The sequence below is a fragment of the Ambystoma mexicanum genome, chromosome 13 (assembly GCF_040938575.1).
Source record: "Ambystoma mexicanum isolate Mex_15411 chromosome 13, UKY_AmexF1_1, whole genome shotgun sequence".
NCBI lineage: Eukaryota > Metazoa > Chordata > Amphibia > Caudata > Ambystomatidae > Ambystoma > Ambystoma mexicanum.
Window position 1 is genome coordinate 52468558 of NC_090938.1, and position 15775 is coordinate 52484332.

Consider the following 15775-nt stretch of genomic DNA (forward strand, 5'->3'; position numbering starts at 1 on the left):
CACTGTCTCTCTCCAGCCCCTCTCTCTCTGTCTCTGTGCTGTCTATTGCTCTGCCTCCCTCTTTCTCTGCCTTTCTCTCACTCTTTCTCCTTCACATTTTATCGTTCTCTCTGTCACCCTCCATCTTTGTCTCCATCTGTCCCTCTCTCAATCTCCCTCTTCCGCCCTCTCTCTCTCTCCCTCTCCTTCTTCCTCTCCCTCTCCCTCTTACCCATCTCTCTCTCTTTCCCTCTCCTTCTCCCCTCTACTCTCTCTCCCGTTTCCCTCCCCCTCTCTCTCTCTCTCTCTGTCCCTCTCCTTCGTCCTCTCCCTCTCCCTCCTTCTCTTTCCCTCTTCCCCTCCTCTCTCTCTCTTCCTCTCTCTCTCTCTCTCTCTCTCTATGGCCTCTCCATCTTCCTCTCCTTCTCCCCCCTCTCTCTCTCTCTCTCTCTCTCTTTCTCTCTGTCCCGCTCCTTCTTCCTCACCCTCTCCCTCCTTCTCTTTCCCTCTTCCCCTCCTCTCTCTCTATGGCCTCTACTTCTTCCTCTCCTTCTCCCCCCGCTCTCTCTCTCTCTTTCTCTCTGTCCCTCTCCTTCTTCCTCTCCATCTCCCACCTCCTCTCCCCTCATACCTCTCTCTTTCCCGCTCTCCGCCCACCGCACCTTTCCTCATACTAAATGCAGTGTTCAATGCAGTGACGCAAATGCAGTGACGTGTTCTTTCTGTTCGCACCATGTCCTCTCCCATGGATTGTGCCGAGCTGCCTACGCATCCAGGCGGCTCTGTGCGCCTCTCTCCTTCTCGGCACTCATGCATTCAGTCGCTCGGCTTTGCATAACGGTGTGGGGTTACAATACCAGCTGTGCTGGGGGATAGAGCGGTTTCGGTCTCGATGATGGAATAACTGTGCTGTAGGGTGGAGCTGTGTTGGCCTAAGTGATTGCTATGTGTGCTTTGGGGCTGAGCTGTGATCAGCTGATTGTGTTTAAAGTAGGATGAAGTTTTGTACCTCAGTGATGGATAGCAATGTGTGCTGCAGGACCCGGCTGTGTGTGTCTGGGCGATGAGTAACAGGTGAGCTGTAAGTGCTTCACAGATGTGAGCTGTATAATGGAGCGGCGTTGGTCTAAGTGCTTAACAGGTGAGCTGTATAATGGAGCGGCGTTGGCCTAAGTGCTGAACAGACGAGCTGTATAATGGAATGGAACAGTGTTGGTCTAAGTGCTGGCCAGCTCAGCTGTATAATGGGACGGTGTTGGTCTAAGTGCTGAGCTGTATAATGGGACAGTGTTGGTCTAAGTGCTGAGCTGTATAATGGGATGGCATTGGTTTAATTGCTGAACAGATGAGCTGTATAACGGAGCGGCGTTGGCCTAAGTGCTGAACAGGTCAGCTGTATAATGGGACGGTGTTGGTCTAAGTGCTGAACTGTATAATGGGATGATGTTGGCCTAAGTGCTGAACAGGTGAGCTGTATAAGGGGACGGTGTTGGTCTAAGTGCTGAGCTGTATAATGGGATGATGTTGGCCTAAGTGCTGAACAGGTGAGCTATATAATGGGACAGTGTTGGTCTAAGTGCTGAACAGGTTAACTGTATAATGGGATGGTGTTGATCTAAGTGCTGAACAGGTCAGCTGTATATTGGGACGGCGTTTGTCTAAGTGCTTAACAGGTGACCTATATAATGGAGCGGTGTTGGTCTAAGTGCTGAACAGGCGAGCTGTATAATGGGACGGCATTGGCCTAAGTGCTGAACAGGTCAGCTGTATAATGGGACGGTTTTGGTCTAAGTGCTGAGCTGTATAATGGGACAGTGTTGGTCTAAGTGCTGAGCTGTATAATTGGATGGCATTGGTCTAATTGCTGAACAGGTGAGCTGTATAATGGAGCGGCGTTGCTCTAAATGCTGACCAGGTGAGCTGTATAATGGGACGGTGTTGGCCTAAGTGCTGAACAGGTCAGCTGTATAATGGGACGGTGTTGGTCTAAGTGCTGAGCTGTATAATGGGACGGTGTTGGTCTAAGTGCTGAGCTGTATAATGAGATGATGTTGGCCTAAGTGCTGAACAGGTGAGCTGTATAATGGGACAGTGTTGGTCTAAGTGCTGAACAGGTTAACTGTATTTGGGACGGCGTTGGTCTAAGTGCTTAACAGGTGACCTATATAATGGAGCGGTGTTGATCTAAGTGCTGAATAGGCGAGCTGTATAATGGGACGGCGTTGGCCTAAGTGCTGAACAGGTCAGCTCTATAATGGGACGGTGTTGGTCTAAGTGCTGAGCTGTATAATGGGACAGTGTTGGTCTAAGTGCTGAGTTGTATAATGGGACGGCATTGGTCTAAGTGCTGAGCTGTATAATGGGATGATGTTGGCCTAAGTGCTGAACAGGTGAGCTGTATAATGGGACAGTGTTGGTCTAAGTGCTGAACAGGTTAACTGTATAATGGGACGGTGTTGATCTAAGTGCTGAACAGGTCAGCTGTATATTGGGACGGCGTTGGTCTAAGTGCTTAGCAGGTGACCTACATAATGGAGCGGTGTTGGTCTAAGTGCTGAACAGGCGAGCTGTATAATGAGACGGCATTGGCCTAAGTGCTGAACAGGTCAGCTCTATAATGGGACAGTGTTGGTCTAAGTGCTGAGCTGTATAATGGAACAGTGTTGGTCTAAGTGCTGAGCTGTATAATGGGATGATGTTGGCCTAAGTGCTGAACAGGTGAGCTGTATAATGGGACAGTGTTGGTCTAAGTGCTGAACAGGGTAACTGTATAATGGGACGGTGTTGATCTAAGTGCTGAACAGGTCAGCTGTATATTGGGACGGCGTTGGTCTAAGTGCTTAGCAGGTGACCTACATAATGGAGCGGTGTTGGTTTAAGTGCTGAACAGGTGAGCTGTATAATGGGACGGTGTTGGCCTAAGTGCTGAACAGGTGCCCTCTTGTCTAGAGCTGTGTTGGCCTTATTAATGGATCGCGAGGTGTGCCGGTGCTGTGTTGGTCTGAGTGAGTGATTACCTGGTGTGCTGTGTTGAGCCTCTTTGAAGGAGTACCAGGTGTGCTGTAGGATGGAGGTGTGCTGGGCCTCAGGGATGGAACATCTGGTGTACTCTAGGGCATAGATGTGTTGGGCCTCAGGTCTCCGGTACCAGCTGTGCTCTAGGATAGAGCTGTCTTGGGCGTCAGTGATTGGATAACTGTTGTGCTGTGTTTAGCCTCTGTGATGGAGCGCCAGGCGTGCTGTGTTGGGCCTCTGTAATGAATTACCAGGTGTGCTGTGTTGAGCCTCTGTGATGGAGCGCCAGGCGTGCTGTGTTGGGCCACTGTAATGAAGTACCAGATGTGCTGTGTTGAGCCTCTGTGATGGTGTACCAGGTTTTCTGTGTTGGGCCTCTGTAATGAAGTACCAGGTGTGCTGTGTTGAGCCTCTGTGATGGTGTACCAGGTGTGCTGTGTTGGTCCTCTGTAATGAAGTACCAGGTGTTCTGCGTTGAGCCTCTGTGATGGAGTACCAGGTGTGCAGTGTTCAGCCTCTGTGATGGGGTGACAGGTGTGCCGTGTTGGGCCTCTGTGACGGAGCACCAGGTGTGCCGTCTTGAGCCTCTGTGAAGGAGTACAAGGTGTGTTGTGTTGAGCTTCTGTGATGGAGTATGTAAGGAACTCATTGTGGCAACAAGTAAGACAGACACAAGTGATCACAGTTCAAGGGTGCTTGTTAAAATGTAAATGCAGGTTGGAAAAATGCCTAATCTAAACCTAAATCTAAGATGGGAGCAAGCGTCAACCATCAAACGAAAAATAAGGCAGTTCTAGTGGCATGTCAAAATAAAAAGGCCTATACTAAGAAACCTATTGCCAAACCTTACAACTACTACAAAAAGGGGTGAGGGATGGTTCTCAAGAAAAGAAAGAAGTGTTTTCCAATAATATGTTAGGATGCGGTAGCCTGGGTCGCTTCACGTTTTGAGCACGGGGCAAGGTGGGATCTTGGAGCACAGCACACACTCGAGCTTCTCCAGCCCGAGACGTTTCTGTTCTAGCTTATCAGGAGCCTCGATGGCCAAGTCTTGTTTCCCTGGAAAGTCTCTTGCCTTCGAGTGCCTGAAATTTTCATGTAACCAAAAGCAAACGTTCCTTTATCAAAATGGAAGTTCTTTTCCACAGTTCACATGCGCAGTGTTGAGCCTCGGTGATGGAGCACCAGGTGCGCAGTGTTGAGCCTCTGTGACGGAGCACCAGGCGCGCAGTGTTGAGCCTCTGTGACAGAGAACCAGGTGTTCTGTGTTGAGCCTCTGTGACAGAGCACCAGGTATTCTGTGTTGAGCCTCTGTGATGGAGCACCAGGTGTTCTGTGGTGAGACTTTGTGATGGAGCACCAGGTGTGCAGTGTTGAGCCTCTGTGATGGAGCACCAGGTGTTCTGTGTTGAGCCTCTGTGACGGAGCACCAGGTATTCTGTGTTGAGCCTCTGTGATGGAGCACCAGGTGTTCTGTGGTGAGACTTTGTGATGGAGCACCAGGTGTTCTGTGGTGAGACTTTGTGATGGAGCACCAGGTGTTCTGTGGTGAGACTTTGTGATGGAGCACCAGGTGTGCAGTGTTGAGCCTCTGTGACGGAGCACCAGGTATTCTGTGTTGAGCCTCTGTGATGGAGCACCAGGTGTTCTGTGGTGAGACTTTGTGATGGAGCACCAGGTGTGCAGTGTTGAGCCTCTGTGATGGAGCACCAGGTGTTCTGTGTTGAGCCTCTGTGACGGAGCACCAGGTATTCTGTGTTGAGCCTCTGTGATGGAGCACCAGGTGTTCTGTGGTGAGACTTTGTGATGGAGCACCAGGTGTTCTGTGGTGAGACCTTGTGATGGAGCACCAGGTGTGCAGTGTTGAGCCTCTGTGACCGAGCACCAGGTGTTCTGTGTTGAGCTTCTGTGACAGAGCACCAGGTATTCTGTGTTAAGCCTCTGTGATGGAGCACCAGGTGTTCTGTGGTGAGACTTTGTGATGGAGCACCAGGTGTTCTGTGGTGAGACTTTGTGATGGAGCACCAGGTGTTCTGTGTTGAGCCTCTGTGACGGAGCACCAGGTATTCTGTGTTGAGCCTCTGTGATGGAGCACCAGGTGTTCTGTGGTGAGACTTTGTGATGGAGCACCAGGTGTTCTTTGGTGAGACTTTGTGATGGAGCACCAGGTGTGCAGTGTTGAGCCTCTGTGACGGAGCACCAGGTATTCTGTGTTGAGCCTCTGTGATGGAGCACCAGGTGTTCTGTGGTGAGACTTTGTGATGGAGCACCAGGTGTACAGTGTTGAGCCTCTGTGATGGAGCACCAGGTGTTCTGTGTTGAGCCTCTGTGACGGAGCACCAGGTATTCTGTGTTGAGCCTCTGTGATGGAGCACCAGGTGTTCTGTGGTGAGACTTTGTGATGGAGCACCAGGTGTTCTGTGGTGAGACTTTGTGATGGAGCACCAGGTGTGCAGTGTTGAGCCTCTGTGACCGAGCACCAGGTGTTCTGTGTTGAGCTTCTGTGACAGAGCACCAGGTATTCTGTGTTAAGCCTCTGTGATGGAGCACCAGGTGTTCTGTGGTGAGACTTTGTGATGGAGCACCAGGTGTTCTGTGGTGAGACTTTGTGATGGAGCACCAGGTGTGCAGTGTTGAGCCTATGTGACCGAGCACCAGGTGTTCTGTGTTGAGCTTCTGTGACAGAGCACCAGGTGTTCTGTGGTGAGACTTTGTGATGGAGCACCAGGTGTTCTTTGGTGAGACTTTGTGATGGAGCACCAGGTGTGCAGTGTTGAGCCTCTGTGACGGAGCACCAGGTATTCTGTGTTGAGCCTCTGTGATGGAGCACCAGGTGTTCTGTGGTGAGACTTTGTGATGGAGCACCAGGTGTACAGTGTTGAGCCTCTGTGATGGAGCACCAGGTGTTCTGTGTTGAGCCTCTGTGACGGAGCACCAGGTATTCTGTGTTGAGCCTCTGTGATGGAGCACCAGGTGTTCTGTGGTGAGACTTTGTGATGGAGCACCAGGTGTTCTGTGGTGAGACTTTGTGATGGAGCACCAGGTGTGCAGTGTTGAGCCTCTGTGACCGAGCACCAGGTGTTCTGTGTTGAGCTTCTGTGACAGAGCACCAGGTATTCTGTGTTAAGCCTCTGTGATGGAGCACCAGGTGTTCTGTGGTGAGACTTTGTGATGGAGCACCAGGTGTTCTGTGGTGAGACTTTGTGATGGAGCACCAGGTGTGCAGTGTTGAGCCTATGTGACCGAGCACCAGGTGTTCTGTGTTGAGCTTCTGTGACAGAGCACCAGGTATTCTGTGTTAGGCCTCTGTGATGGAGCACCAGGTGTTCTGTGGTGAGACTTTGTGATGGAGCACCAGGTGTTCTGTGGTGAGACTTTGTGATGGAGCACCAGGTGTGCAGTGTTGAGCCTCTGTGACCGAGCACCAGGTGTTCTGTGTTGAGCTTCTGTGACAGAGCACCAGGTATTCTGTGTTAAGCCTCTGTGATGGAGCACCAGGTGTTCTGTGGTGAGACTTTGTGATGGAGCACCAGGTGTTCTGTGGTGAGACTTTGTGATGGAGCACCAGGTGTGCAGTGTTGAGCCGCTATGACAGAGCACCAGGTATTCTGTGTTAAGCCTCTGTGATGGAGCACCAGGTGTTCTGTGGTGAGACTTTGTGATGGGGCACCAGGTGTGCAGTGTTGAGCCTCTGTGACGGAGCACCAGGTATTCTGTGTAGAGCCTCTGCGATGGAGCACCATCTGTGCTGTAGGGTGGAGGTGTCCTCGGCCTCATGAGTGCAATATTAGCTGTGCTGAAGGATGGTAGCATGCAGATCAGGAAGGAGGGCCATTGTAGTGAGGTCTTCCGACCTCTACCTCACTGCCTCAGGGGTCATCGATTCTGCAGCCAGGTCCAGAGGTCAAAAACCTAAGTTTTGCTGACCCCCCTTTTTAAAAATAAAATTTTAATTAAATGATTTAGTTTAAAAATAAACTTTTTCATTATTCTATTTCCAGGTTTTATGGTAAAATAATTTAAAAACAAAACATTTTTTTTCCTTTTAAAATATCATGAAAAGCAATAAAACACAGACGAAGTTCGCACTTCTTATCTTTGACGCTTTCAGTTTTTATCTTTGTATCTTCTTTCGTTCTGTATTCGAATTGCTGATCTGGAGTATGATCTTTTAATTGATGTTCATATTACATGAATGAAGGATCCATCATGATTGTTTCCCAAAATGTAACAATTGCAATGATAAGTTTTTGATCATTCCCTACAAAAATTGTCGTCCATCTTTGCTGTGGATCTAATGTAGCACTTGTAGTTATCCATTTGTCTCTAATCAAGTTTCTTTTTTCAGTTAGCATAGGACACGCCATGATTAGATGATATAGAGTTTCAGTTATGGATTGGTCTTTACAAAAGTGACAATATGCCTTCTCTTCTGGTAGTTGATTTATCATGGCTAGTCTCTGTCTTGTAGGTAGTAAGTTGAGACGCAGTCGTAGAAATATATATTTCTAATTCTCATATCTGGAAATTTCCTCAGATATTCCGGAAGATGATGGAGTGACCGAGTCTCAATATTGCTTGTTAAACACAATTTATAAGTTGCATTTATTGTCAGTGTTTTGGTCCAATCATTTCTCTGCAATCTTAATCTAGCCTTCTGAGGGCGATTCAATAGCATCTCAAGCTGTATATCTTCGCGATCTAACACGTTTTTACATGCTTGTTTCCATTAACGTGGAGTTTGTTGCAAGGTCGTTATCTCTTGTGATGTTTATTGCTGGCATGGTCTCCGTAACTTGTGTTTTCCTAAACAACATAAGGGAATTCCAATTCCGAACTGCCTCGAGGGATTGCAGACCTAATTCATGCCGAATACGGGGTGCCGGAAATTAAGATGGTAGACCAATAGTTTTCCGCCAGATGCAGCCCTCTAATTGATTCCAAATATCTTGTGGAGCATTAATCAGGGTTTCTGCACCATAGGTTAGAATTGACGTGATTTTTTGAGAATAGAATGTTATAACTGGTTGTAAAGAATATGGGCCATATTTTCCATGTAACATCTTGCCTTGTCGTGCCAGGCATAGTGCTTTTTCTTTGATTTTTGTGACCCGCTCTTTTTCACTTTCTGATTGGTTTATTAGCAATCCAAGATATTTTATGCTTGTAGTTGTTTCAAGAAGCTTGCCATCAAGGTACATTCAGATTGGTTTTTTATTGCATTTTTTTGTTAATGGCATGATTTTTGCATTAATCTTTAGATCGTTGTTCTTGGTGTATTCCATCAGATGATTCATGGTTCTTTGTAGACCTAGTTTGGTTTTTATCGAAGCATACTTTGTCGTCAGCATAGATCATATGCGTTATTCTTGTTTGGTTTAGTCTTGGTGGATTTGTAACAATCGTATTTAGATGTTCTGGTAGATCTGAAATAAATAGACTATACAGTGTTGCTGCAAGTGGGCAGCCTTGCTTCAGTCCATTATATGTCATTATTCTGGCTGTCAAGTGTCCTCCTTGTGTCATTCGTACTTGAATTGAGGTGTTGGAGTAGAGGGCTATGATTGGCTGTAGTATATCGTTAGGGCAATTCCAGGACCTTAATTTATTCCACAGTTTGGTTCTATTAATAGAATCTAAAGCTAGTTCTAGATCAACAAATAGAGCTAGTGTTGTTGTTTTCCATCTGGCTGTTTCGTGTTTCAAGAGGTTGAGTATTAGTAGATTAATGTTTGTCCCTACGTTTTTAGTGAAGCCGGTTTGTCTATTGTCCAACCTTCCTTTATCTTTTGCCCAATTTACCAGCTTTTCCAAAAGCAGGGAGGTAAATACTTTCCCAATTGGATCTAAAAGTGCTATTGGTCTATAGTTTACTGGTATATTCCTTGGGCCAGTCTTATAAATTGGGATTAGGACCGCTGTTTTCCATGTTTGAGGAATCTTTTTTGTCTGTTGATAGCGCTGAATATTTCTTGGCAAATTTCCGCCCATATTTCGGGATGTTGTTTTATAAGGGCAATACTCGTTGCGTCTGGACCTGGTGCACAGGATGGATTAATTTTTTTAATTTTATTTAGTATCTCTGAATCTTCCCACTTTACGCCCCATTTGTTCTCATTTATTGGATTTTTCGGTGGGCTTGATTGATCGTATAAGGTGGTGAAATGATTAATCCAATCATCTTCTGATACATTTTGGATAATTTTCTCTGAGTCATTTGAATTCTGGTTTAATAATTCCCATAGATTCCTTGAATTCCGGTTATTTAGTGCGAGTAACATGCTTTCCGCATCATGCTGGCGGAAGTCTGCTTTGATTGATTTAATCCAGTTCGTATAATGTTGTTTTAATTTCAGAGCCATTGCCTTTGGTGATGTCGTTGTTGTTCTTTTTAATAATCTTATATTCTTTTTTAGTTGTTTCTTCTTCTGTGCTATTAGTGTGTTGTATGCATGTGTATGAGTCACCGTTTTCTTCGAGTTCTCTTTTGAAATGAATATGAACGGTTTTAGGGTTTCTGTGTAATCAAAGTTTCCATCATGTTGTTTTAGTAGGCTTTTAGCATGGTCAACCAGCTGTGGTCATTTTGTTTCCGCTAGTCTCACTCTAGTTGCTTCACTATGCAGTGCCAGTTTTGGGGAGATTACATGTCTTGGGATTTATCATTGTTTCTGTCCAAGAAATTGATGTTCTGTTGTGGTCGCTATTTATCGTTTCAATATTAGTAAAGGTTGTCAGCTTTTACGCTAGTTTGTTCGATAGATATATGTAATCCAAGATAGCTGTTCCTTTTGGACCTTTCCAAGTTGGTTTAGGAATGGAGTTATTAGATATCTTTTCATTGATAAGTATTAGTTGTTTCTTCTCCATTTCTTTATTCCATAAGTGAGCTTTCATGGTCTTTTGTTGTTTTCCAAGGCTATTCCCTTGTTCTGAATATAAGTGTATATTGAGGTCTCCACAGACTATAATCTCAGTGTTTTTATATTTTAGTCTTATTTCATCAATATTGGTTGAAACTATGTCGATGAATGTCTGGGTTGCAATTGCTGCAGGATTCCAATACCAATGAAGTATTCCTATGATATTTTTGATGTTAGAGGTTTGGGAATTTTCTTTATGTCTAATTTGTAATATAGTAACTTGGACCCATGGGTTTGGGTTGACTGATTCAAGGGTGGTTAAATTCCCGTTGTGCTTGATTAGGGTTATAAACCCTACCGCTGGACAACCTTTATCCTTTTTAATTGCCGGATTAGTATGGACTTCGTAGCCTTCACATAACGGAGGAATCACAAGCCATGTCTCTTGTAAGCAGATTATCTGAAAGTGCTGAAGAAAACTGTGTTCATTTTGGATCATTTGTGCTGACCCCCTCATTTCTTCTCCCCACAGACTGCAAGTACACCTGCCACCCAGAATGCCGGAGTCTCATCCAGCTGGACTGCAGCCAGCGGGCCGGGGGATCCTGGGACAGGGGGTCTCCTGACAGCACCTTCATGCAGACCGACATTCAGGTAAGGGCTACTGCACAGATTTTCCTCCGTTTTCCATGCACAGCTCATTGTCCTTAGATAAGCCTCCATTAAACCTACACCCACTCCACCCCCAAGCGTTTACAACCGCAACAACATCAGGAATTGGTTCAATTGGACAGATGTGTTAGTCTTGGACTCCAAGCAGGAACTTGACGGGTCCTCCCCTCCCAGAGACATGAATTGGGATTGGACAAGGAAGAGGTGCCAGGGTCTGGTTTTCTAAGGGGCATCTAATGGTTGAGCGGGAGGGAACAGTCTTCGTTTCCCAATAACGATCAGTGAGAGTCAAAGCCATTGCTATAGAAAAATGGATGTCATAAACTGTTCAAACTCGAAATGTCCGAGGAAGAAAAAAACGAAATTTATTTTAACGAAAATAACTTTTGGCTTTGTCTCCCCAGTGATTTCTTGCAACCCGCTCCCCCCAACCCCTTACTTACCTTCTGGTGGCACACTTCGCTGTATGCCGCTGACTCTGCCAGCCCTCTGCGATGCTTGTTCCCTTCACTTACATGCTTGGGAACCGACACTGAAGGGTCCTTTTATTCCCCAAAAGTTCCCCAAACGTGATCATTTAGGTCACGGGGGACACCATCACAACCCCCAATGTGGGGAACACCCCGCAACTCCTGCTCACTATAATCACAAGGAATGGTGCAGATGCACAAGCACCAATGAGCAAAGGGCTCGGCAGTCCCAACTGAGTGCAGCACCTGAGCAAGTTAGACTGGGGTTTGAGAGGGTGCACAGCTTGCCAACCAACATTCAAAGCAAGTATGGAGTGAGTGTCTGAGTTCATGCCTCCCATGACCCTTACCACTTCACTTACGGTAAGGAGTGGAGACCCCCAGAATGCACCCTTCTCTCATCTGCCAATTCCACGATTGTGGTCCGGCATAGTGCATAAGAGAGAAAGAATGACACACACACACACATACACACACGCACACATAAAGAGAGAGTGAAAGAGTGAAAGAGAAAAAGGGAGGTAGAGAAAGAAAGAGGGGGATATCGCACACAGAGAAACCAAGAGAGAGTGAGAGAAAAAGGCTGAGCGACTTCTCTGATTCTGGGTGTCCCACACTGAATTTGCACTGCTTTGATTGTGTGCCTAGGGTTCCCGCTGTCATTTTTCTACAGTGTGTCCCTATGCAATTTTGCACTGTTGTGATTTTCCTCCCAGACACACCCCTTCCATTCTCCTAAGGGTTCCCTAAGGGTATGTGATTTTACCGACCACAATTACACATTGGTACATTTGATCGTGGTCAAAACACTGAAAAACACCAATTTCTTTTTATTTTAATTTTAAATTTAAATTGACTGGGTACCGTTCCCTACATTCAACTGTTGACTTGGAACTCAGTACTGCTGTATGCCGTCCCTGTGAGGTGTTCCACAGCTAGGAACACCAGCCCACTGTTCCCTTCTGCACTAATGTGCGCAAAATCTATGCTCCGGCAGACACAGTGTGCATACCAACTAATTCACACGTGAACACTGCACCCAACAGACACCCAACATCAGAAAGCTACACCACTCAAACCAACAGAATCCGGACCACCTCATCCTTACACTCTGGGCCCACAAGTTTCCACTCCGAACACAGATAACTCAAGTGCTCTCGACACAAACAACCTAGAAACTGACACACATAGGAACAGGGGCTTCCGCACTGCACGCATCACCTCAATGAGAAAGCTCCCTTGCGTTTGGTCGGATTTCCCAGTAGCAAAACCCACCTGCCTCTTTTTCAGATACATCCGAGCGCTTCAAGAGCATGCAAGTCGGAGCAGAGTCCGGTATGGAACTTGTCTTAGCGTTGCATTGCAAAGGGATAGGCGTACAGTCTAGGGAGCCCACAAAGTCCTTTTTAAACTCCAGTTACCCTTTCTTCCTTTCTTCCAGCACAGCAGCAAGAACAGCAAACAGCACTTCTCAAAGCAGTTCCCCAAATGCGCACTTCCAGTGCAGAGAAATGAGGGCTGGAGAGATGCGGACCCTGGGCTTGAGGCTAAGGATACGACTTGCGGCCCTTCTCTGGACTAGTTGCAGGGGCGAAGGGAGGATTTAGGCAGATTGAGGAAGAGGCTGTTGCAGTAGTCAAGCCCGGAGAGGACCAGAGCTCTGGAGACATTGAGTTTCTGGGGGAAGGTAAGGAAGGGAGATGTTGCTGAGGAGGTGTAGTTGATAGTAGGATTTCTTGGCAAGGTCCTAGATGTGAGGAGAGAAGGAGAGGGAAGAGTCAAAGATGAAGCTAATTTTTTTGCATCTGGGGAGGGTGAGGGGAGGGGGCCCATAGAGGACAGCCAGAGGGAGGGAGGGAAGGTGGGAGCTGGGATCCCAATGAGAAGGATCTCTGTTTTACTGGCATTAAGGCAGAGATCACTGGAAGCACACCATGCCTGAATAGCAGTCAGTCAGGGATGAGAGAGGAGAAGGAGGAGGAGGCAGTAGAAGGATGCTTGAAGGAGAGCTGCATGTCATCTGCATAACACTGGAAGTGAGGAGAGAAGGAGGAGATCAGATGGGCCAAGGGGGCAAGGTAGATGTGGAAGAGTCACGGTGAGAGTATAGAGCCTTGAGGGACACCACAGGTGGAGAGTGTTATAGGGGAGATGGATCTAATGGGACATGGGCATTGGACGGGGTATGTGGGGGGCGGTAGAAGACCAGGTGTAGCAAGGACAACGCTAGAGAGCGAGCTGCAATGCCACTGCCTTTGCCCGTCCAACCTGGTAGCAGGATGAGAAGGTGGGCAGGGCCGGGAAAGCACAGCAACTCTTCACCTTTCTCACACAGCCAGCTCCTCCTCAATGCTGGTGCGCGTGTGGCAATGTGGCTACTGCCACTTGAGAAAAGGGCAAATGCTGCACTGTTAATTGCAATCCTTGGCAACGTGGCAGGCACTGGGCTACTTAATGGAAGTATCTAGTAATGGGGCAATTTGCCAGCTCTTAGGAGGCTACAGGGCAAGATTGTGGGCAGATGTTGGCAATCTACTGGAAAAAGAGCAGGCTTCTGTGCATTTGATGGTATTCGTTGGCCTTGGGCCAAGTTTGCAGGCCTTCAATTGCATTTGTTGGACAATCGGGAATCTATCTTTGCCAACAACTTGGTTGGTAGCTGACTACACCAACGTAGGCTGTACAAAAGCCAACAACTGAAGGCAATCTATGGCAATGGGGAAGGTATATGTGCAGTTCTTGGCAAGACTTTGTGATGGGATACCTATCTGGGCACTTCACATCAAACCCTGTCTATGTGGAAGTCCCTGGCATATCTTGGCAATTGATGCACACGTGACACGTTCTGGGCATGTGAATGCCACCCTTGGCTATCCAGTAATTATTTGAGCATTTGTTGCCAATCCTAGAAATTAGGCATTTTCCTGGGCAGTCGATGGTAATCATTGGAGCTGGGTAATGCACCTGGGCATTTGATGGCACTCACTGGCTATGAGAAAATATACCTGACCACTTTATGCCAATCACTGGCTATAAGGGAACATACCTGGGCACTTTATGACAGTCACTGGCTATGAGGGAACATATGGCAGTCACTAGCTGTAAGGGAACATTCCTGGGCATTTGATGGAAGTCACTAGCTATGAGGGAACACATGGGAGTCACTGGCTAATAGGGAACATTCCTGGGCATTTGATGACCGTCAATGGCTATGAGGGAACATACCGGACCACTTTATGGCAGTCACTGGCTATAAGAGAACATATCTGGGCATTTGATGGCAATCGCTGGCTATGAGGGAACACATAGCAGTCACTGGCTATCAGGGACCATACCTGGGCATTTGATGTCAGTCACTGGCTATGAGAGAACATACCTGGGCACGTACGGCAGCCACTGGCTACGAGACAACATACCTGGGCACTTATGGCAGCCACTGGCTATAAGGGAAGGTACCTGGGCTTTTGATGGCACTCACTGACTATGAGGGAACATACCTGGGCCTTTGATGACAGTCACTGGCTATGAGGGATCCTACCGGGGCCTTTGATGGCAGTCACTGGCTTTGAGGGAACCTACCTGTGTCTTTGATGGCAGTCACTGCCTATGAGGGAACATACCTGGCATTTGATGACCGTCACTGGCTATGAGGGAACATACCTTACCAATTTATGGCAGCCACTGGTAACGGGGCACATGTCTGAGCATTTGACCTTTGCCCATGTTTCCCTCCTCCCGGCCACTCTGCCAGGGACCTAAGTGATAGGAAAATGAGTTGGCTATACCAATTCCAAAACGTCTGATTTTTCCAATGCTTGTTTTTTCTTTGCATTTTGGGACTTGAAGTTCTGGATTTATAATGCAAACCGCAAAACGAAAAGTTCCAGAATGCAAAGAAAAAAACTGGGCATGATGTGAATCTCCAGACTGGCCTTTGCCATATTGCTCTGAAATGCTGCGTGATTGGTTGCGGCGAGGCGTTCGCCTCGAGTGACCGGAGGAAGAAAAGAGGGACAGGGCTTCAACCACTACTGGCAAGCATTGTTATTTTTTTTAGGGTGGTTGGGGAAGGCCCCCTTGTCCGTGTTAAGTACTTTGAAAAGGAGCCCAAGGAGAGGAGCTCAGGCTGTTAAATCCCTGGGAAAGTTGGAAAGAAAGAAAAGGAGAAGAGGTCTTCAGCTGCTGCGGACAGACACATGCATTTGTCGAGAAGAAGAAAGGGGCATATCTTCACTTCCTAGTGACAGATGTTGTGATTCGGTGAGAAGAGAGACAGGCCTTCACCTCTGAGGGACAGGCATTGCCATTGGATGAGAGGAAGATGGATGGGTCTTCACCTACCAATGGTAGGCATTGTTGTTGGATGAGAAGGAGAGGCAGGTCTTCACCTCCCAGTGACAGGTAGGGTCATTGGATGAGCAAAAGAGAGAACCACCTTCACCTTTAAAGACAGGTATTGGGAGAAGATGGGGTTGGGGGCGGGGGGAATTCACTTCCAAGTTACACCAAATGTGGTTTGATGAGTTCGTGTAGAACACTCCTTCATAGCCTGGTGACTAAGTCTTGGTGATTGGGTGAGCAGCACAGAGGTTGTATCCAATTGGTTGGCTAGTGTTGCCTGAGAAAGAGAGCAGTGATGGTCAGTGAGGCACCAGCTCACAGTGGTGGTCAGGAACACTCTGTTACCAAGTGCCCCGATCACTTCCGGGTCACAGGGCAGCTGTGGAATGTTGTCGAGAGACTGTTGGAAAGCAGTTCAAGAGTGGATTGCGGCTA

General features: G+C 47.2%; 1 protein-coding gene across 5 annotated transcripts in view; it reads left to right on the forward strand.

Annotated features, from left to right (window-relative positions):
* RASSF5 (Ras association domain family member 5) overlaps positions 1–15775 on the forward strand; it is a 277827-nt gene that overhangs the window by 150180 nt on the left and 111872 nt on the right. For all 5 annotated transcript variants that reach the window (XM_069633179.1, XM_069633181.1, XM_069633180.1 and 2 more), the window contains exon 2: positions 10390–10511. In XM_069633179.1, the coding sequence (XP_069489280.1) occupies positions 10390–10511 (122 nt within the window). The remainder of the gene's footprint in view (positions 1–10389; positions 10512–15775) is intronic.